The sequence below is a fragment of the Salvelinus fontinalis genome, chromosome 31 (assembly GCF_029448725.1).
Source record: "Salvelinus fontinalis isolate EN_2023a chromosome 31, ASM2944872v1, whole genome shotgun sequence".
In the NCBI taxonomy this organism is placed as follows: domain Eukaryota; kingdom Metazoa; phylum Chordata; class Actinopteri; order Salmoniformes; family Salmonidae; genus Salvelinus; species Salvelinus fontinalis.
In genome coordinates, this window is record NC_074695.1 from 3,544,328 (window position 1) to 3,566,299 (window position 21,972).

At 44.7% G+C, this 21,972-nt stretch overlaps 1 protein-coding gene across 1 annotated transcript in view; it reads left to right on the forward strand.

Annotated features, from left to right (window-relative positions):
* LOC129829431 (leucine-rich repeat-containing G-protein coupled receptor 6) overlaps positions 1-21,972 on the forward strand; it is a 132,779-nt gene that overhangs the window by 42,957 nt on the left and 67,850 nt on the right. Inside the window, exons 4-5 of the mRNA XM_055891124.1 lie at positions 4,308-4,331; positions 5,787-5,858. Coding sequence (XP_055747099.1) covers positions 4,308-4,331; positions 5,787-5,858 — 96 coding nt within the window. The remainder of the gene's footprint in view (positions 1-4,307; positions 4,332-5,786; positions 5,859-21,972) is intronic.

Below are 21,972 nucleotides of genomic sequence, written 5' to 3' on the forward strand. Positions count from 1 at the left end.
TACAGAGACCTATACGGTGGAGGGTACAGAGACCTATACGTTGGAGGGTACAGAGACCTATACGTTGGAGGGTACAGAGACCTATACGTTGGAGGGTACAGAGACCTATTAGACCTATACGTTGGAGGGTACAGAGACCTATTAGACATATACGGTGGAGGGTACAGAGACCTATACGTTGGAGGGTACAGAGACCTATACGTTGGAGGGTACAGAGACCTATAAGTTGGAGGGTACAGAGACCTATTAGACATATACGGTGGAGTTTACAGAGACCTATACGTTGGAGGGTACAGAGACCTATACGTTGGAGGGTACAGAGACCTATACCTATACATTGGAGGGTACAGAGACCTATACGTTGGAGGGTACAGAGACCTATACGTTGGAGGGTACAGAGACCTATACGTTGGAGGGTACAGAGACCTATACGTTGGAGGGTACAGAGACCTATACGTTGGAGGGTACAGAGACCTATACGTTGGAGGGTACAGAGACCTATACGTTGGAGGGTACAGAGACCTATACGTTGGAGGGTACAGAGACCTATACTTTGGAGGGTACAGAGACCTATACGTTGGAGGGTACAGAGACCTATACGTTGGAGGGTACAGAGACCTATACGTTGGAGGGTACAGAGACCTATACGTTGGAGGGTACAGAGACCTATACATTGGAGGGTACAGAGACCTATACATTGGAGGGTACAGAGACCTATACGTTGGAGGGTACAGAGACCTATTAGACGTATACGTTGGAGGGTACAGAGACCTATACGTTGGAGGGTACAGAGACCTATTAGACCTATACGTTGGAGGGTACAGAGACCTATACGTTGGAGGGTACAGAGACCTATACGTTGGAGGGTACAGAGACCTATACGTTGGAGGGTACAGAGACCTATACGTTGGAGGGTACAGAGACCTATTAGACCTATACGTTGGAGGGTACAGAGACCTATACGTCGGAGGGTACAGAGACCTATACGTTGGAGGGTACAGAGACCTATACATTGGAGGGTACAGAGACCTATTAGACCTATACGTTGGAGGGTACAGAGACCTATTAGACCTATACGTTGGAGGGTACAGAGACCTATTAGACCTATACGTTGGAGGGTACAGAGACCTATACGTCGGAGGGTACAGAGACCTATTAGACCTATACGTTGGAGGGTACAGAGACCTATTAGACCTATACGTTGGAGGGTACAGAGACCTATACGTCGGAGGGTACAGAGACCTATACGTTGGAGGGTACAGAGACCTATACATTGGAGGGTACAGAGACCTATTAGACCTATACGTTGGAGGGTACAGAGACCTATTAGACCTATACGTTGGAGGGTACAGAGACCTATACGTTGGAGGGTATAGAGACATATACGTTGGAGGGTACAGAGACCTATTAGACCTATACGTTGGAGGGTATAGAGACATATACGTTGGAGGGTACAGAGACCTATACGTTGGAGGGTACAGAGACCTATACGTTGGAGGGTACAGAGACCTATACGTTGGAGGGTACAGAGACCTATACGTTGGAGGGTACAGAGACCTATACGTTGGAGGGTATAGAGACCTATACGTTGGAGGGTACAGAGACCTATACATTGAAGGGTACAGAGACCTATACGTTGGAGGGTACAGAGACCTATACGTTGGAGGGTACAGAGACCTATACATTGGAGGGTACAGAGACCTATACGTTGGAGGGTACAGAGACCTATACGGTGGAGGGTACAGAGACCTATACGTTGGAGGGTACAGAGACCTATACGTTGGAGGGTATAGAGACCTATACGTTGGAGGGTACAGAGACCTATTAGACATATACGGTGGAGGGTACAGAGACCTATACGTTGGAGGGTACAGAGAGCTATACGTTGGAGGGTACAGAGACCTATACGTTGGAGGGTACAGAGACCTATACGTTGGAGGGTACAGAGACCTATACGTTGGAGTGTACAGAGACCTATACATTGGAGGGTATAGAGACCTATACGTTGGAGGGTACAGAGACCTATTAGACCTATACGTTGGAGGGTACAGAGACCTATACGTTGGAGGGTACAGAGACCTATACGTTGGAGGGTACAGAGACCTATTAGACCTATACGTTGGAGGGTACAGAGACCTATACGTTGGAGGGTACAGAGACCTATACGTTGGAGGGTACAGAGACCTATACGTTGGAGGGTACAGAGACCTATACGTTGGAGTGTACAGAGACCTATACATTGGAGGGTATAGAGACCTATACGTTGGAGGGTATAGAGACCTATACGTTGGAGGGTACAGAGACCTATTAGACCTATACGTTGGAGGGTACAGAGACCTATACGTTGGAGGGTACAGAGACCTATTAGACCTATACGTTGGAGGGTACAGAGACCTATACGTTGGAGGGTACAGAGACCTATACATTGGAGGGTACAGAGACCTATTAGACCTATACGTTGGAGGGTACAGAGACCTATTAGACCTATACATTGGAGGGTACAGAGACCTATTAGACCTATACGTTGGAGGGTACAGAGACCTATTAGACCTATACATTGGAGGGTACAGAGACCTATTAGACCTATACATTGGAGGGTACAGAGACCTATTAGACCTATACGTTGGAGGGTACAGAGACCTATACGTTGGAGGGTACAGAGACCTATACGTTGGAGGGTACAGAGACCTATACGTTGGAGGGTACAGAGACCTATACGTTGGAGGGTACAGAGACTTATACGTTGGAGGGTACAGAGACCTATACGTTGGAGGGTACAGAGACCTATACGTTGGAGGGTACAGAGACCTATTAGACCTATACGTTGGAGGGTACAGAGACCTATTAGACCTATACGTTGGAGGGTATAGAGACATATACGTTGGAGGGTACAGAGACCTATACGTTGGAGGGTACAGAGACCTATACGTTGGAGGGTACAGAGACCTATTAGACCTATACGTTGGAGGGTACAGAGACCTATACGTTGGAGGGTACAGAGACCTATACGTTGGAGGGTACAGAGACCTATACGTTGGAGGGTACAGAGACCTATACGTTGGAGGGTACAGAGACCTATACGTTGGAGGGTACAGAGACCTATACGTTGGAGGGTACAGAGACCTATACGTTGGAGGGTACAGAGACCTATACGTTGGAGGGTACAGAGACCTATACGTTGGAGGGTACAGAGACCTATACGTTGGAGGGTACAGAGACCTATTAGACCTATACGTTGGAGGGTACAGAGACCTATTAGACCTATACGTTGGAGGGTACAGAGACCTATACGTTGGAGGGTACAGAGACCTATACGTTGGAGGGTACAGAGACCTATACCTATACATTGGAGGGTACAGAGACCTATACGTTGGAGGGTACAGAGACCTATACGTTGGAGGGTACAGAGACCTATTAGACCTATACGTTGGAGGGTACAGAGACCTATACGTTGGAGGGTACAGAGACCTATACATTGGAGGGTACAGAGACCTATACATTGGAGGGTACAGAGACCTATTAGACCTATACGTTGGAGGGTACAGAGACCTATTAGACCTATACGTTGGAGGGTATAGAGACCTATACATTGGAGGGTACAGAGACCTATACGTTGGAGGGTACAGAGACCTATACATTGGAGGGTACAGAGACCTATACCTTGGAGACACATTTTGCCATGGGGTGGAGATAGATTTTACACATTTTGCCATGGGGTGGAGACAGATTCTACACATTTTGCTATGGGGTGGAGACAGATTCTACACATTTTGCCATGGGGTGGAGACAGATTCTACACATTTTGCTATGGGGTGGAGACAGATTCTACACATTTTGCCATGGGGTGGAGACAGATTTGACACATTTTGCCATGTTGTGGAGACAGATTGTACACATTTTGCCATGTTGTGGAGACAGATTGTACACATTTTGCCATGGGGTAGAGACAGATTTACACATTTTGCCATTTGTTTAGCTGTACTTTAGTCCAGTGTTTCAGTGCTGTAGTTTTACAGTAGACTGACAGGTTTAGCTGTACTTTAGTCCAGTGTTTCAGTGCTGTAGTTTTACAGTAGACTGACAGGTTTAGCTGTACTTTGGTCCAGTGTTTCAGCCCTGTAGTTTTACAGTAGACTGTCAGGTTTAGCTGTACTTTAGTCCAGTGTTTCAGCCCTGTAGTTTTACAGTAGACTGACAGGTTTAGCTGTACTTTGGTCCAGTGTTTCAGCCCTGTAGTTTTACAGTAGACTGTCAGGTGATTGTTATACTGTACTTTGGTCCAGTGTTTCAGTACTGTAGTTTTACAGTAGACTGACAGGTTTAGCTGTACTGTAGTCCAGTGTTTCAGCCCTGTAGTTTTACAGTAGACTGACTGGTTTAGCTGTACTTTGGTCCAGTGTTTCAGTGCTGTAGTTTTACAGTAGACTGACTGGTTTAGCTGTACTTTGGTCCAGTGTTTCAGCCCTGTAGTTTTACAGTAGACTGACTGGTTTAGCTGTACTGTAGTCCAGTGTTTCAGTGCTGTAGTTTTACAGTAGACTGACAGGTTTAGCTGTACTTTGGTCCAGTGTTTCAGCCCTGTAGTTTTACAGTAGACTGTCAGGTGATTGTTATACTGTACTTTGGCCCAGTGTTTCAGTACTGTAGTTTTACAGTAGACTGACTGGTTTAGCTGTACTTTGGTCCAGTGTTTCAGCCCTGTAGTTTTACAGTAGACTGACTGGTTTAGCTGTACTTTGGTCCAGTGTTTCAGCCCTGTAGTTTTACAGTAGACTGACAGGTGATTGTTATACTGTACTTTGGTCCAGTGTTTCAGCCCTGTAGTTTTACAGTAGACTGACTGGTTTAGCTGTACTTTGGTCCAGTGTTTCAGCCCTGTAGTTTTACAGTAGACTGACTGGTTTAGCTGTACTTTAGTCCAGTGTTTCAGCCCTGTAGTTTTACAGTAGACTGACTGGTTTAGCTGTACTGTAGTCCAGTGTTTCAGTGCTGTAGTTTTACAGTAGACTGACAGGTTTAGCTGTACTTTGGCCCAGTGTTTCAGTACTGTAGTTTTACAGTAGACTGACTGGTTTAGCTGTACTTTGGTCCAGTGTTTCAGCCCTGTAGTTTTACAGTAGACTGACAGGTTTAGCTGTACTTTGGTCCAGTGTTTCAGCCCTGTAGTTTTACAGTAGACTGACTGGTTTAGCTGTACTTTGGTCCAGTGTTTCAGCCCTGTAGTTTTACAGTAGACTGACAGGTTTAGCTGTACTTTGGTCCAGTGTTTCAGCCCTGTAGTTTTACAGTAGACTGACTGGTTTAGCTGTACTTTGGTCCAGTGTTTCAGCCCTGTAGTTTTACAGTAGACTGACAGGTTTAGCTGTACTTTGGTCCAGTGTTTCAGCCCTGTAGTTTTACAGTAGACTGATAGGTTTAGCTGTACTGTAGTCCAGTGTTTCAGTGCTGTAGTTTTACAGTAGAATGACAGGTTTAGCTGTACTGTAGTCCAGTGTTTCAGTGCTGTAGTTTTACAGTAGAATGACTGGTTTAGCTGTGGAGTGTGAGATTTGGCAATGGTTCACCACACAAAGACACGTCGACATGAATATCAGTGTCTTAGGTGTGTGTGTGTGTCTCTTTGTCTGCCTGTGTCTGTGTGTCTGTGTGTCTGTGTGTCTGTGTGTGGGTTGGGATCCTACACTGACCACGGTGAAAGGAATAGATTCTAGAATAACCCTGAGGCCCCTGAGGAGGGTCCGTGACATACTATTACATACACATGATGTATCTGTTTATCTCTCCAGGCGTCTCTCAGGGAACCAGTTACGGTACATCTCTGGCCTCGCTCTCCATGGTCTACACAATCTCAAAGTGTTGTAAGTACACACACACACATAAACACGCACACACACACACAACAGTGGGTGGCATGTGTAGGTTTTAAATAGAACACACCCCAAAGGTCACGACTCATTAACGCTGAAGTGTATCGGCTCACAGCTAACTGGGCTGTCACTGGTATTATCCCTGTTAACTGGGCTGTCACTGGTATTATCCCTGTTAACTGTCACTGGCATTATCCCTGTTAACTGGGCTGTCACTGGTATTATCCCTGTTAACTGTCACTGGCATTATCCCTGTTAACTGGGCTGTCACTGGTATTATCCCTGTTAACTGGGCTGTCACTGGTATTATCCCTGTTAACTGGGCTGTCACTGGTATTATCCCTGTTAACTGGGCTGTCACTGGTATTATCCCTGTTAACTGGGCTGTCACTGGTATTATCCCTGTTAACTGGGCTGTCACTGGTATTATCCCTGTTAACTGGGCTGTCACTGTTATTATCCCTGCTAACTGGGCTGTCACTGGTATTATCCCTGTTAACTGGGCTGTCACTGGTATTATCCCTGTTAACTGGGCTGTCACTGGTATTATCCCTGTTAACTGGGCTGTCACTGGTATTATCCCTGTTAACTGGGCTGTCACTGGTATTATCCCTGTTAACTGGGCTGTCACTGTTATTATCCCTGTTAACTGGGCTGTCACTGGTATTATCCCTGTTAACTGGGCTGTCACTGGTATTATCCCTGTTAACTGGGCTGTCACTGGTATTATCCCTGTTAACTGGGCTGTCACTGGTATTATCCCTGTTAACTGGGCTGTCACTGGTATTATCCCTGTTAACTGGGCTGTCACTGTTATTATCCCTGTTAACTGGGCTGTCACTGGTATTATCCCTGTTAACTGGGCTGTCACTGGTATTATCCCTGTTAACTGAGCTGTCACTGGTATTATCCCTGTTAACTGGGCTGTCACTGGTATTATCCCTGTTAACTGTCACTGGTATTATCCCTGTTAACTGGGCTGTCACTGGTATTATCCCTGTTAACTGGGCTGTCACTGGTATTATCCCTGTTAACTGGGCTGTCACTGGTATTATCCCTGTTAACTGGGCTGTCACTGGTATTATCCCTGTTAACTGGACTGTCACTGGTATTATCCCTGTTAACTGGGCTGTCACTGGTATTATCACTGTTAACTGGGCTGTCACTGGTATTATCCCTGTTAACTGGACTGTCACTGGTATTATCCCTGTTAACTGTCACTGGTATTATCTCTGTTAACTGGGCTGTCACTGGTATTATCCCTGTTAACTGGACTGTCACTGGTATTATCCCTGTTAACTGGGCTGTCAGTGTTATTATCCCTGTTAACTGGGCTGTCACTGGTATTATCCCTGTTAACTGGGCTGTCACTGTTATTATCCCTGTTAACTGGGCTGTCACTGTTATTATCCCTGTTAACTGTCACTGGTATTATCTCTGTTAACTGGGCTGTCACTGGTATTATCCCTGTTAACTGTCACTGGTATTATCTCTGTTAACTGGGCTGTCACTGGTATTATCCCTGTTAACTGGGCTGTCACTGTTATTATCCCTGTTAACTGTCACTGTTATTATCCCTGTTAACTGGGCTGTCACTGGTATTATCCCTGTTAACTGTCACTGGTATTATCTCTGTTAACTGGGCTGTCACTGGTATTATCCCTGTTAACTGTCACTGGTATTATCTCTGTTAACTGGGCTGTCACTGGTATTATCCCTGTTAACTGGGCTGTCACTGTTATTATCCCTGTTAACTGTCACTGGTATTATCCCTGTTAACTGGGCTGTCACTGGTATAATCCCTGTTAACTGGGCTGTCACTGTTATTATCCCTGTTAACTGTCACTGGTATTATCCCTGTTAACTGGACTGTCACTGGTATTATCCCTGTTAACTGGGCTGTCACTGTTATTATCCCTGTTAACTGTCACTGGTATTATCTCTGTTAACTGTCACTGTTATTATCCCTGTTAACTGGGCTGTCACTTGTATTATCCCTGTTAACTGTCACTGGTATTATCCCTGTTAACTGTCACTGGTATTATCCCTGTTAACTGGGCTGTCACTCTTATTATCCCTGTTAACTGGGCTGTCACTGGTATTATCCCTGTTAACTGGGCTGTCACTGTTATTATCCCTGTTAACTGTCACTGGTATTATCCCTGTTAACTGGGCTGTCACTGGTATTATCCCTGTTAACTGTCACTGGTATTATCCCTGTTAACTGGGCTGTCACTGGTATTATCCCTGTTAACTGGGCTGTCACTGGTATTATCCATGTTAACTGGGCTGTCACTGTTATTATCCCTGTTAACTGGGCTGTCACTGGTATTATCCCTATTAACTGGGCTGTCACTGGTATTATCCCTGTTAACTGGGCTGTCACTGTTATTATCCCTGTTAACTGTCACTGGTATTATCCCTGTTAACTGGGCTGTCACTGGTATTATCCCTGTTAACTGGGATGTCACTGTTAACTGGGCTGTCACTGTTATTATCCCTGCTAACTGGGCTGTCACTGGTATTATCCCTGTTAACTGGGCTGTCACTGGTATTATCCCTGTTAACTGTCACTGGTATTATCCCTGTTAACTGGGCTGTCACTGTTATTATCCCTGTTAACTGGGCTGTCACTGGTATTATCCCTGTTAACTGGGCTGTCACTGGTATTATCCCTGTTAACTGGGCTGTCACTGGTATTATCCCTGTTAACTGGACTGTCACTGGTATTATCCCTGTTAACTGGGCTGTCACTGTTATTATCCCTGTTAACTGTCACTGGTATTATCCCTGTTAACTGGACTGTCACTGGTATTATCCCTGTTAACTGGGCTGTCACTGGTATTATCCCTGTTAACTGTCACTGGTATTATCCCTGTTAACTGTCACTGTTATTATCCCTGTTAACTGGGCTGTCACTGGTATTATCCCTGTTAACTGGGCTGTCACTGGTATTATCCCTGTTAACTGGGCTGTCACTGGTATTATCCCTGTTAACTGGGCTGTCACTGTTATTATCCCTGTTAACTGGGCTGTCACTGGTATTATCCCTGTTAACTGGGCTGTCACTGGTATTATCCCTGTTAACTGGGCTGTCACTGTTATTATCCCTGTTAACTGGGCTGTCACTGGTATTATCCCTGTTAACTGGGCTGTCACTGGTATTATCCCTGTTAACTGGACTGTCACTGGTATTATCCCTGTTAACTGTCACTGGTATTATCCCTGTTAACTGGGCTGTCACTGGTATTATCCCTGTTAACTGGACTGTCACTGTTATTATCCCTGTTAACTGTCACTGGTATTATCCCTGTTAACTGGACTGTCACTGGTATTATCCCTGTTAACTGGGCTGTCACTGGTATTATCCCTGTTAACTGGGCTGTCACTGGTATTATCTCTGTTAACTGGGCTGTCACTGGTATTATCCCTGTTAACTGGGCTGTCACTGGTATTATCCCTGTTAACTGGGCTGTCACTGGTATTATCTCTGTTAACTGGGCTGTCACTGGTATTATCCCTGTTAACTGGGCTGTCACTGGTATTATCCCTGTTAACTGGGCTGTCACTGTTATTATCCCTGTTAACTGTCACTGGTATTATCCCTGTTAACTGGGCTGTCACTGTTAACTGGGCTGTCACTGTTATTATCCCTGTTAACTGGGCTGTCACTGGTATTATCCCTGTTAACTGGGCTGTCACTGGTATTATCCCTGTTAACTGGGCTGTCACTGTTATTATCCCTGTTAACTGTCACTGGTATTATCCCTGTTAACTGGGATGTCACTGTTAACTGGGCTGTCACTGTTATTATCCCTGCTAACTGGGCTGTCACTGGTATTATCCCTGTTAACTGGGCTGTCACTGTTATTATCCCTGTTAACTGGACTGTCACTGGTATTATCCCTGTTAACTGGACTGTCACTGTTATTATCCCTGTTAACTGTCACTGGTATTATCCCTGTTAACTGGGCTGTCACTGTTATTATCCCTGTTAACTGGGCTGTCACTGGTATTATCCCTGTTAACTGGGCTGTCACTGTTATTATCCCTGTTAACTGGGCTGTCACTGGTATTATCCCTGTTAACTGGGCTGTCACTGGTATTATCCCTGTTAACTGGGCTGTCACTGTTATTATCCCTGTTAACTGGGCTGTCACTGTTATTATCCCTGTTAACTGGGCTGTCACTGGTATTATCCCTGTTAACTGGGCTGTCACTGGTATTATCCCTGTTAACTGGGCTGTCACTGGTATTATCCCTGTTAACTGGGCTGTCACTGTTATTATCCCTGTTAACTGGGCTGTCACTGGTATTATCCCTGTTAACTGGGCTGTCACTGGTATTATCCCTGTTAACTGGGCTGTCACTGTTATTATCCCTGTTAACTGGGCTGTCACTGGTATTATCCCTGTTAACTGGGCTGTCACTGGTATTATCCCTGTTAACTGGACTGTCACTGGTATTATCCCTGTTAACTGTCACTGGTATTATCCCTGTTAACTGGGCTGTCACTGGTATTATCCCTGTTAACTGGGCTGTCACTGTTATTATCCCTGTTAACTGTCACTGGTATTATCCCTGTTAACTGGACTGTCACTGGTATTATCCCTGTTAACTGGGCTGTCACTGGTATTATCCCTGTTAACTGGGCTGTCACTGGTATTATCCCTGTTAACTGGGCTGTCACTGGTATTATCCCTGTTAACTGGGCTGTCACTGGTATTATCCCTGTTAACTGGGCTGTCACTGGTATTATCCCTGTTAACTGGGCTGTCACTGGTATTATCCCTGTTAACTGGGCTGTCACTGGTATTATCCCTGTTAACTGGGCTGTCACTGTTATTATCCCTGTTAACTGTCACTGGTATTATCCCTGTTAACTGGGCTGTCACTGTTAACTGGGCTGTCACTGTTATTATCCCTGTTAACTGGGCTGTCACTGGTATTATCCCTGTTAACTGGGCTGTCACTGGTATTATCCCTGTTAACTGGGCTGTCACTGTTATTATCCCTGTTAACTGTCACTGGTATTATCCCTGTTAACTGGGCTGTCACTGGTATTATCCCTGTTAACTGGGATGTCACTGTTAACTGGGCTGTCACTGTTATTATCCCTGCTAACTGGGCTGTCACTGGTATTATCCCTGTTAACTGGGCTGTCACTGTTATTATCCCTGTTAACTGGACTGTCACTGGTATTATCCCTGTTAACTGGACTGTCACTGTTATTATCCCTGTTAACTGTCACGGGTATTATCCCTGTTAACTGGGCTGTCACTGTTATTATCCCTGTTAACTGGGCTGTCACTGGTATTATCCCTGTTAACTGGGCTGTCACTGTTATTATCCCTGTTAACTGGGCTGTCACTGGTATTATCCCTGTTAACTGGGCTGTCACTGGTATTATCCCTGTTAACTGGGCTGTCACTGGTATTATCCCTGTTAACTGGACTGTCACTGGTATTATTCCTGTTAACTGGGCTGTCACTGTTATTATCCCTGTTAACTGTCACTGGTATTATCCCTGTTAACTGGACTGTCACTGGTATTATCCCTGTTAACTGGGCTGTCACTGGTATTATCCCTGTTAACTGTCACTGGTATTATCCCTGTTAACTGTCACTGGTATTATCCCTGTTAACTGGACTGTCACTGGTATTATCCCTGTTAACTGTCACTGGTATTATCCCTGTTAACTGGGCTGTCACTGGTATTATCCCTGTTAACTGGACTGTCACTGTTATTATCCCTGTTAACTGTCACTGGTATTATCCCTGTTAACTGGACTGTCACTGGTATTATCCCTGTTAACTGGGCTGTCACTGGTATTATCCCTGTTAACTGGGCTGTCACTGTTATTATCCCTGTTAACTGTCACTGGTATTATCCCTGTTAACTGGACTGTCACTGGTATTATCCCTGTTAACTGGGCTGTCACTGGTATTATCCCTGTTAACTGGGCTGTCACTGGTATTATCCCTGTTAACTGTCACTGGTATTATCTCTGTTAACTGGGCTGTCACTGGTATTATCCCTGTTAACTGGGCTGTCACTGTTATTATCCCTGTTAACTGGACTGTCACTGGTATTATCCCTGTTAACTGGGCTGTCACTGTTATTATCCCTGTTAACTGGGCTGTCACTGGTATTATCCCTGTTAACTGGGCTGTCACTGGTATTATCCCTGTTAACTGGGCTGTCACTGGTATTATCCCTGTTAACTGTCACTGGTATTATCCCTGTTAACTGGGCTGTCACTGTTATTATCCCTGTTAACTGGGCTGTCACTGTTAACTGGGCTGTCACTGGTATTATCCCTGTTAACTGGGCTGTCACTGGTATTATCCCTGTTAACTGGGCTGTCACTGTTATTATCCCTGTTAACTGGGCTGTCACTGGTATTATCCCTGTTAACTGGGCTGTCACTGTTATTATCCCTGTTAACTGGGCTGTCACTGGTATTATCCCTGTTAACTGGGCTGTCACTGTTATTATCCCTGTTAACTGGGCTGTCACTGTTATTATCCCTGTTAACTGGGCTGTCACTGGTATTATCCCTGTTAACTGGGCTGTCACTGGTATTATCCCTGTTAACTGGGCTGTCACTGGTATTATCCCTGTTAACTGGGCTGTCACTGTTATTATCCCTGTTAACTGGGCTGTCACTGGTATTATCCCTGTTAACTGGGCTGTCACTGGTATTATCCCTGTTAACTGGGCTGTCACTGGTATTATCCCTGTTAACTGGGCTGTCACTGTTATTATCCCTGTTAACTGGACTGTCACTGGTATTATCCCTGTTAACTGGGCTGTCACTGTTATTATCCCTGTTAACTGTCACTGGTATTATCCCTGTTAACTGGGCTGTCACTGTTATTATCCCTGTTAACTGTCACTGGTATTATCCCTGTTAACTGGGCTGTCACTGGTATTATCCCTGTTAACTGGGCTGTCACTGGTATTATCCCCGTTAACTGGGCTGTCACTGGTATTATCCCTGTTAACTGTCACTGGTATTATCACTGTTAACTGGGCTGTCACTGTTATTATCCCTGTTAACTGGGCTGTCACTGTTAACTGGGCTGTCACTGGTATTATCCCTGTTAACTGGGCTGTCACTGTTATTATCCCTGTTAACTGGGCTGTCACTGTTATTATCCCTGTTAACTGGGCTGTCACTGGTATTATCCCTGTTAACTGGGCTGTCACTGGTATTATCCCTGTTAACTGGGCTGTCACTGTTATTATCCCTGTTAACTGGGCTGTCACTGTTATTATCCCTGTTAACTGGGCTGTCACTGGTATTATCCCTGTTAACTGGGCTGTCACTGGTATTATCCCTGTTAACTGGGCTGTCACTGTTATTATCCCTGTTAACTGTCACTGGTATTATCCCTGTTAACTGGGCTGTCACTGTTATTATCCCTGTTAACTGGGCTGTCACTGTTATTATCCCTGTTAACTGGGCTGTCACTGGTATTATCCCTGTTAACTGGGCTGTCACTGGTATTATCCCTGTTAACTGGGCTGTCACTGTTATTATCTCTGTTAACTGGACTGTCACTGGTATTATCACTGTTAACTGGGCTGTCTGTGTTATTATCCCTGTTAACTGTCACTGGTATTATCCCTGTTAACTGGGCTGTCACTGTTATTATCCCTGTTAACTGTCACTGGTATTATCCCTGTTAACTGGGCTGTCACTGGTATTATCCCTGTTAACTGGGCTGTCACTGTTATTATCCCTGTTAACTGGGCTGTCACTGTTATTATCCCTGTTAACTGGGCTGTCACTGGTATTATCCCTGTTAACTGGGCTGTCACTGGTATTATCCCTGTTAACTGGGCTGTCACTGTTATTATCCCTGTTAACTGGGCTGTCACTGGTATTATCCCTGTTAACTGGACTGTCACTGTTATTATCCCTGTTAACTGGGCTGTCACTGGTATTATCCCTGTTAACTGTCACTGGTATTATCCCTGTTAACTGGGCTGTCACTGGTATTATCCCTGTTAACTGGGCTGTCACTGTTATTATCCCTGTTAACTGGGCTGTCACTGTTATTATCCCTGTTAACTGTCACTGGTATTATCCCTGTTAACTGGGCTGTCACTGGTATTATCCCTGTTAACTGGGCTGTCACTGGTATTATCCCTGTTACCTGTCACTGTTATTATCCCTGTTAACTGGGCTGTCACTGGTATTATCCCTGTTAACTGGGCTGTCACTGGTATTATCCCTGTTAACTGGGCTGTCACTGGTATTATCCCTGTTAACTGGGCTGTCACTGTTATTATCCCTGTTAACTGGGCTGTCACTGTTATTATCCCTGTTAACTGGGCTGTCACTGTTATTATCCCTGTTAACTGGGCTGTCACTGGTATTATCCCTGTTAACTGGACTGTCACTGTTATTATCCCTGTTAACTGTCACTGGTATTATCCCTGTTAACTGGACTGTCACTGGTATTATCCCTGTTAACTGGGCTGTCACTGGTATTATCCCTGTTAACTTGGCTGTCACTGGTATTATCTCTGTTAACTGGGCTGTCACTGGTATTATCCCTGTTAACTGGGCTGTCACTGGTATTATCCCTGTTAACTGGGCTGTCACTGGTATTATCTCTGTTAACTGGGCTGTCACTGGTATTATCCCTGTTAACTGGGCTGTCACTGTTATTATCCCTGTTAACTGTCACTGGTATTATCCCTGTTAACTGGGCTGTCACTGTTAACTGGGCTGTCACTGTTATTATCCCTGTTAACTGGGCTGTCACTGTTATTATCCCTGTTAACTGTCACTGGTATTATCCCTGTTAACTGGGCTGTCACCTGTATTATCCCTGTTAACTGGGATGTCACTGTTAACTGGGCTGTCACTGTTATTATCCCTGCTAACTGGGCTGTCACTGGTATTATCCCTGTTAACGGCTGTCACTGTTATTATCCCTGTTAACTGGACTGTCACTGGTATTATCCCTGTTAACTGGACTGTCACTGTTATTATCCATGTTAACTGTCACGGGTATTATCCCTGTTAACTGGGCTGTCACTGTTATTATCCCTGTTAACTGGGCTGTCACTGGTATTATCCCTGTTAACTGGGCTGTCACTGTTATTATCCCTGTTAACTGGGCTGTCACTGGTATTATCCCTGTTAACTGGGCTGTCACTGGTATTATCCCTGTTAACTGGGCTGTCACTGGTATTATCCCTGTTAACTGGACTGTCACTGGTATTATCCCTGTTAACTGGGCTGTCACTGGTATTATCCCTGTTAACTGTCACTGGTATTATCCCTGTTAACTGTCACTGGTATTATCCCTGTTAACTGGACTGTCACTGGTATTATCCCTGTTAACTGTCACTGGTATTATCCCTGTTAACTGGGCTGTCACTGGTATTATCCCTGTTAACTGGGCTGTCACTGTTATTATCCCTGTTAACTGTCACTGGTATTATCCCTGTTAACTGGACTGTCACTGGTATTATCCCTGTTAACTGGGCTGTCACTGGTATTATCCCTGTTAACTGGGCTGTCACTGTTATTATCCCTGTTAACTGTCACTGGTATTATCCCTGTTAACTGGACTGTCACTGGTATTATCCCTGTTAACTGGGCTGTCACTGGTATTATCCCTGTTAACTGGGCTGTCACTGGTATTATCCCTGTTAACTGTCACTGGTATTATCTCTGTTAACTGGGCTGTCACTGGTATTATCCCTGTTAACTGGGCTGTCACTGTTATTATCCCTGTTAACTGGACTGTCACTGGTATTATCCCTGTTACCTGGGCTGTCACTGTTATTTTCCCTGTTAACTGTGCTGTCACTGTTATTATCCCTGTTAACTGGGCTCTCACTGGTATTATCCCTGTTAACTGGGCTGTCACTGGTATTATCCCTGTTAACTGGGCTGTCACTGGTATTATCCCTGTTAACTGTCACTGGTATTATCACTGTTAACTGGGCTGTCACTGTTATTATCCCTGTTAACTGTCACTGGTATTATCCCTGTTAACTGGGCTGTCACTGGTATTATCCCTGTTAACTGGGCTGTCACTGGTATTATCCCTGTTAACTGTCACTGGTATTATCCCTGTTAACTGGGCTGTCACTGTTATTATCCCTGTTAACTGTCACTGGTATTATCCCTGTTAACTGGGCTGTCACTGGTATTATCCCTGTTAACTGGGCTGTCACTGGTATTATCCCTGTTAACTGGGCTGTCACTGGTATTATCCCTGTTAACTGTCACTGGTATTATCACTGTTAACTGGGCTGTCACTGTTATTATCCCTGTTAACTGGGCTGTCACTGTTAACTGGGCTGTCACTGGTATTATCCCTGTTAACTGGGCTGTCACTGTTATTATCCCTGTTAACTGGGCTGTCACTGTTATTATCCCTGTTAACTGGGCTGTCACTGGTATTATCCCTGTTAACTGGGCTGTCACTGGTATTATCCCTGTTAACTGGGCTGTCACTGTTATTATCCCTGTTAACTGGGCTGTCACTGTTATTATCCCTGTTAACTGGGCTGTCACTGGTATTATCCCTGTTAACTGGGCTGTCACTGGTATTATCCCTGTTAACTGGGCTGTCACTGTTATTATCCCTGTTAACTGTCACTGGTATTATCCCTGTTAACTGGGCTGTCACTGTTATTATCCCTGTTAACTGGGCTGTCACTGTTATTATCCCTGTTAACTGGGCTGTCACTGGTATTATCCCTGTTAACTGGGCTGTCACTGGTATTATCCCTGTTAACTGGGCTGTCACTGTTATTATCTCTGTTAACTGGACTGTCACTGGTATTATCACTGTTAACTGGGCTGTCTGTGTTATTATCCCTGTTAACTGTCACTGGTATTATCCCTGTTAACTGGGCTGTCACTGTTATTATCCCTGTTAACTGTCACTGGTATTATCCCTGTTAACTGGGCTGTCACTGGTATTATCCCTGTTAACTGGGCTGTCACTGTCATTATCCCTGTTAACTGGGCTGTCACTGTTATTATCCCTGTTAACTGGGCTGTCACTGGTATTATCCCTGTTAACTGGGCTGTCACTGGTATTATCCCTGTTAACTGGGCTGTCACTGTTATTATCCCTGTTAACTGGGCTGTCACTGGTATTATCCCTGTTACCTGGGCTGTCACTGTTATTATCCCTGTTAACTGGGCTGTCACTGGTATTATCCCTGTTAACTGGGCTGTCACTGGTATTATCCCTGTTAACTGTCACTGGTATTATCCCTGTTAACTGGGCTGTCACTGGTATTATCCCTGTTAACTGTCACTGTTATTATCCCTGTTAACTGGGCTGTCACTGGTATTATCCCTGTTAACTGGGCTGTCACTGGTATTATCCCTGTTAACTGTCACTGTTATTATCCCTGTTAACTGGGCTGTCACTCGTATTATCCCTGTTAACTGGGCTGTCACTGGTATTATCCCTGTTAACTGGGCTGTCACTGTTATTATCCCTGTTAACTGTCACTGGTATTATCCCTGTTAACTGGGCTGTCACTGTTATTATCCCTGTTAACTGGGCTGTCACTGTTATTATCCCTGTTAACTGGGCTGTCACTGGTATTATCCCTGTTAACTGGGCTGTCACTGGTATTATCCCTGTTAACTGGGCTGTCACTGTTATTATCCCTGTTAACTGTCACTGGTATTATCCCTGTTAACTGGGCTGTCACTGTTATTATCCCTGTTAACTGGGCTGTCACTGTTATTATCCCTGTTAACTGGGCTGTCACTGGTATTATCCCTGTTAACTGGGCTGTCACTGGTATTATCCCTGTTAACTGGGCTGTCACTGTTATTATCTCTGTTAACTGGACTGTCACTGGTATTATCACTGTTAACTGGGCTGTCTGTGTTATTATCCCTGTTAACTGTCACTGGTATTATCCCTGTTAACTGGGCTGTCACTGTTATTATCCCTGTTAACTGTCACTGGTATTATCCCTGTTAACTGGGCTGTCACTGGTATTATCCCTGTTAACTGGGCTGTCACTGTCATTATCCCTGTTAACTGGGCTGTCACTGTTATTATCCCTGTTAACTGGGCTGTCACTGGTATTATCCCTGTTAACTGGGCTGTCACTGGTATTATCCCTGTTAACTGGGCTGTCACTGTTATTATCCCTGTTAACTGGGCTGTCACTGGTATTATCCCTGTTACCTGGGCTGTCACTGTTATTATCCCTGTTAACTGGGCTGTCACTGGTATTATCCCTGTTAACTGGGCTGTCACTGGTATTATCCCTGTTAACTGTCACTGGTATTATCCCTGTTAACTGGGCTGTCACTGGTATTATCCCTGTTAACTGTCACTGTTATTATCCCTGTTAACTGGGCTGTCACTGGTATTATCCCTGTTAACTGGGCTGTCACTGGTATTATCCCTGTTAACTGTCACTGTTATTATCCCTGTTAACTGGGCTGTCACTCGTATTATCCCTGTTAACTGGGCTGTCACTGGTATTATCCCTGTTAACTGGGCTGTCACTGTTATTATCCCTGTTAACTGTCACTGGTATTATCCCTGTTAACTGGGCTGTCACTGTTATTATCCCTGTTAACTGGGCTGTCACTGGTATTATCCCTGTTAACTGGGCTGTCACTGGTATTATCCCTGTTAACTGGGCTGTCACTGGTATTATCCCTGTTAACTGGGCTGTCACTGGTATTATCCCTGTTAACTGTCACTGTTATTATCCCTGTTAACTGGGCTGTCACTGTTATTATCCCTGTTAACTGGGCTGTCACTGTTATTATCCCTGTTAACTGTCACGGTTATTATCCCTGTTAACTGGGCTGTCACTGGTATTATCCCTGTTAACTGTCACTGGTATTATCCCTGTTAACTGGGCTGTCACTGGTATTATCCCTGTTAACTGGGCTGTCACTGGTATTATCCCTGTTAACTGGACTGTCACTGGTATTATCCCTGTTAACTGTCACTGGTATTATCCCTGTTAACTGTCACTGGTATTATCCCTATTAACTGGGCTGTCACTGGTATTATCCCTGTTAACTGTCACTGGTATTATCCCTGTTAACTGGGCTGTCACTGGTATTATCCCTGTTAACTGTCACTGGTATTATCCCTGTTAACTGGGCTGTCACTGTTATTATCCCTGTTAACTGTCACTGGTATTATCCCTGTTAACTGGGCTGTCACTGGTATTATCCCTGTTAACTGGGCTGTCACTGGTATTATCCCTGTTAACTGGGCTGTCACTGGTATTATCCCTGTTAACTGTCACTGGTATTATCACTGTTAACTGGGCTGTCACTGTTATTATCCCTGTTAACTGGGCTGTCACTGTTAACTGGGCTGTCACTGGTATTATCCCTGTTAACTGGGCTGTCACTGTTATTATCCCTGTTAACTGGGCTGTCACTGTTATTATCCCTGTTAACTGGGCTGTCACTGGTATTATCCCTGTTAACTGGGCTGTCACTGGTATTATCCCTGTTAACTGGGCTGTCACTGTTATTATCCCTGTTAACTGGGCTGTCACTGTTATTATCCCTGTTAACTGGGCTGTCACTGGTATTATCCCTGTTAACTGGGCTGTCACTGGTATTATCCCTGTTAACTGGGCTGTCACTGTTATTATCCCTGTTAACTGTCACTGGTATTATCCCTGTTAACTGGGCTGTCACTGTTATTATCCCTGTTAACTGGGCTGTCACTGTTATTATCCCTGTTAACTGGGCTGTCACTGGTATTATCCCTGTTAACTGGGCTGTCACTGGTATTATCCCTGTTAACTGGGCTGTCACTGTTATTATCTCTGTTAACTGGACTGTCACTGGTATTATCACTGTTAACTGGGCTGTCTGTGTTATTATCCCTGTTAACTGTCACTGGTATTATCCCTGTTAACTGGGCTGTCACTGTTATTATCCCTGTTAACTGTCACTGGTATTATCCCTGTTAACTGGGCTGTCACTGGTATTATCCCTGTTAACTGGGCTGTCACTGTCATTATCCCTGTTAACTGGGCTGTCACTGTTATTATCCCTGTTAACTGGGCTGTCACTGGTATTATCCCTGTTAACTGGGCTGTCACTGGTATTATCCCTGTTAACTGGGCTGTCACTGTTATTATCCCTGTTAACTGGGCTGTCACTGGTATTATCCCTGTTACCTGGGCTGTCACTGTTATTATCCCTGTTAACTGGGCTGTCACTGGTATTATCCCTGTTAACTGGGCTGTCACTGGTATTATCCCTGTTAACTGTCACTGGTATTATCCCTGTTAACTGGGCTGTCACTGGTATTATCCCTGTTAACTGTCACTGTTATTATCCCTGTTAACTGGGCTGTCACTGGTATTATCCCTGTTAACTGGGCTGTCACTGGTATTATCCCTGTTAACTGTCACTGTTATTATCCCTGTTAACTGGGCTGTCACTCGTATTATCCCTGTTAACTGGGCTGTCACTGGTATTATCCCTGTTAACTGGGCTGTCACTGTTATTATCCCTGTTAACTGTCACTGGTATTATCCCTGTTAACTGGGCTGTCACTGTTATTATCCCTGTTAACTGGGCTGTCACTGTTATTATCCCTGTTAACTGGGCTGTCACTGGTATTATCCCTGTTAACTGGGCTGTCACTGGTATTATCCCTGTTAACTGGGCTGTCACTGTTATTATCCCTGTTAACTGTCACTGGTATTATCCCTGTTAACTGGGCTGTCACTGTTATTATCCCTGTTAACTGGGCTGTCACTGTTATTATCCCTGTTAACTGGGCTGTCACTGGTATTATCCCTGTTAACTGGGCTGTCACTGGTATTATCCCTGTTAACTGGGCTGTCACTGTTATTATCTCTGTTAACTGGACTGTCACTGGTATTTTCACTGTTAACTGGGCTGTCTGTGTTATTATCCCTGTTAACTGTCACTGGTATTATCCCTGTTAACTGGGCTGTCACTGTTATTATCCCTGTTAACTGTCACTGGTATTATCCCTGTTAACTGGGCTGTCACTGGTATTATCCCTGTTAACTGGGCTGTCACTGTCATTATCCCTGTTAACTGGGCTGTCACTGTTATTATCCCTGTTAACTGGGCTGTCACTGGTATTATCCCTGTTAACTGGGCTGTCACTGGTATTATCCCTGTTAACTGGGCTGTCACTGTTATTATCCCTGTTAACTGGGCTGTCACTGGTATTATCCCTGTTACCTGGGCTGTCACTGTTATTATCCCTGTTAACTGGGCTGTCACTGGTATTATCCCTGTTAACTGGGCTGTCACTGGTATTATCCCTGTTAACTGTCACTGGTATTATCCCTGTTAACTGGGCTGTCACTGGTATTATCCCTGTTAACTGTCACTGTTATTATCCCTGTTAACTGGGCTGTCACTGGTATTATCCCTGTTAACTGGGCTGTCACTGGTATTATCCCTGTTAACTGTCACTGTTATTATCCCTGTTAACTGGGCTGTCACTCGTATTATCCCTGTTAACTGGGCTGTCACTGGTATTATCCCTGTTAACTGGGCTGTCACTGTTATTATCCCTGTTAACTGTCACTGGTATTATCCCTGTTAACTGGGCTGTCACTGTTATTATCCCTGTTAACTGGGCTGTCACTGGTATTATCCCTGTTAACTGGGCTGTCACTGGTATTATCCCTGTTAACTGGGCTGTCACTGGTATTATCCCTGTTAACTGGGCTGTCACTGGTATTATCCCTGTTAACTGTCACTGTTATTATCCCTGTTAACTGGGCTGTCACTGTTATTATCCCTGTTAACTGGGCTGTCACTGTTATTATCCCTGTTAACTGTCACGGTTATTATCCCTGTTAACTGGGCTGTCACTGGTATTATCCCTGTTAACTGTCACTGGTATTATCCCTGTTAACTGGGCTGTCACTGGTATTATCCCTGTTAACTGGGCTGTCACTGGTATTATCCCTGTTAACTGGACTGTCACTGGTATTATCCCTGTTAACTGTCACTGGTATTATCCCTGTTAACTGTCACTGGTATTATCCCTATTAACTGGGCTGTCACTGGTATTATCCCTGTTAACTGTCACTGGTATTATCCCTGTTAACTGGG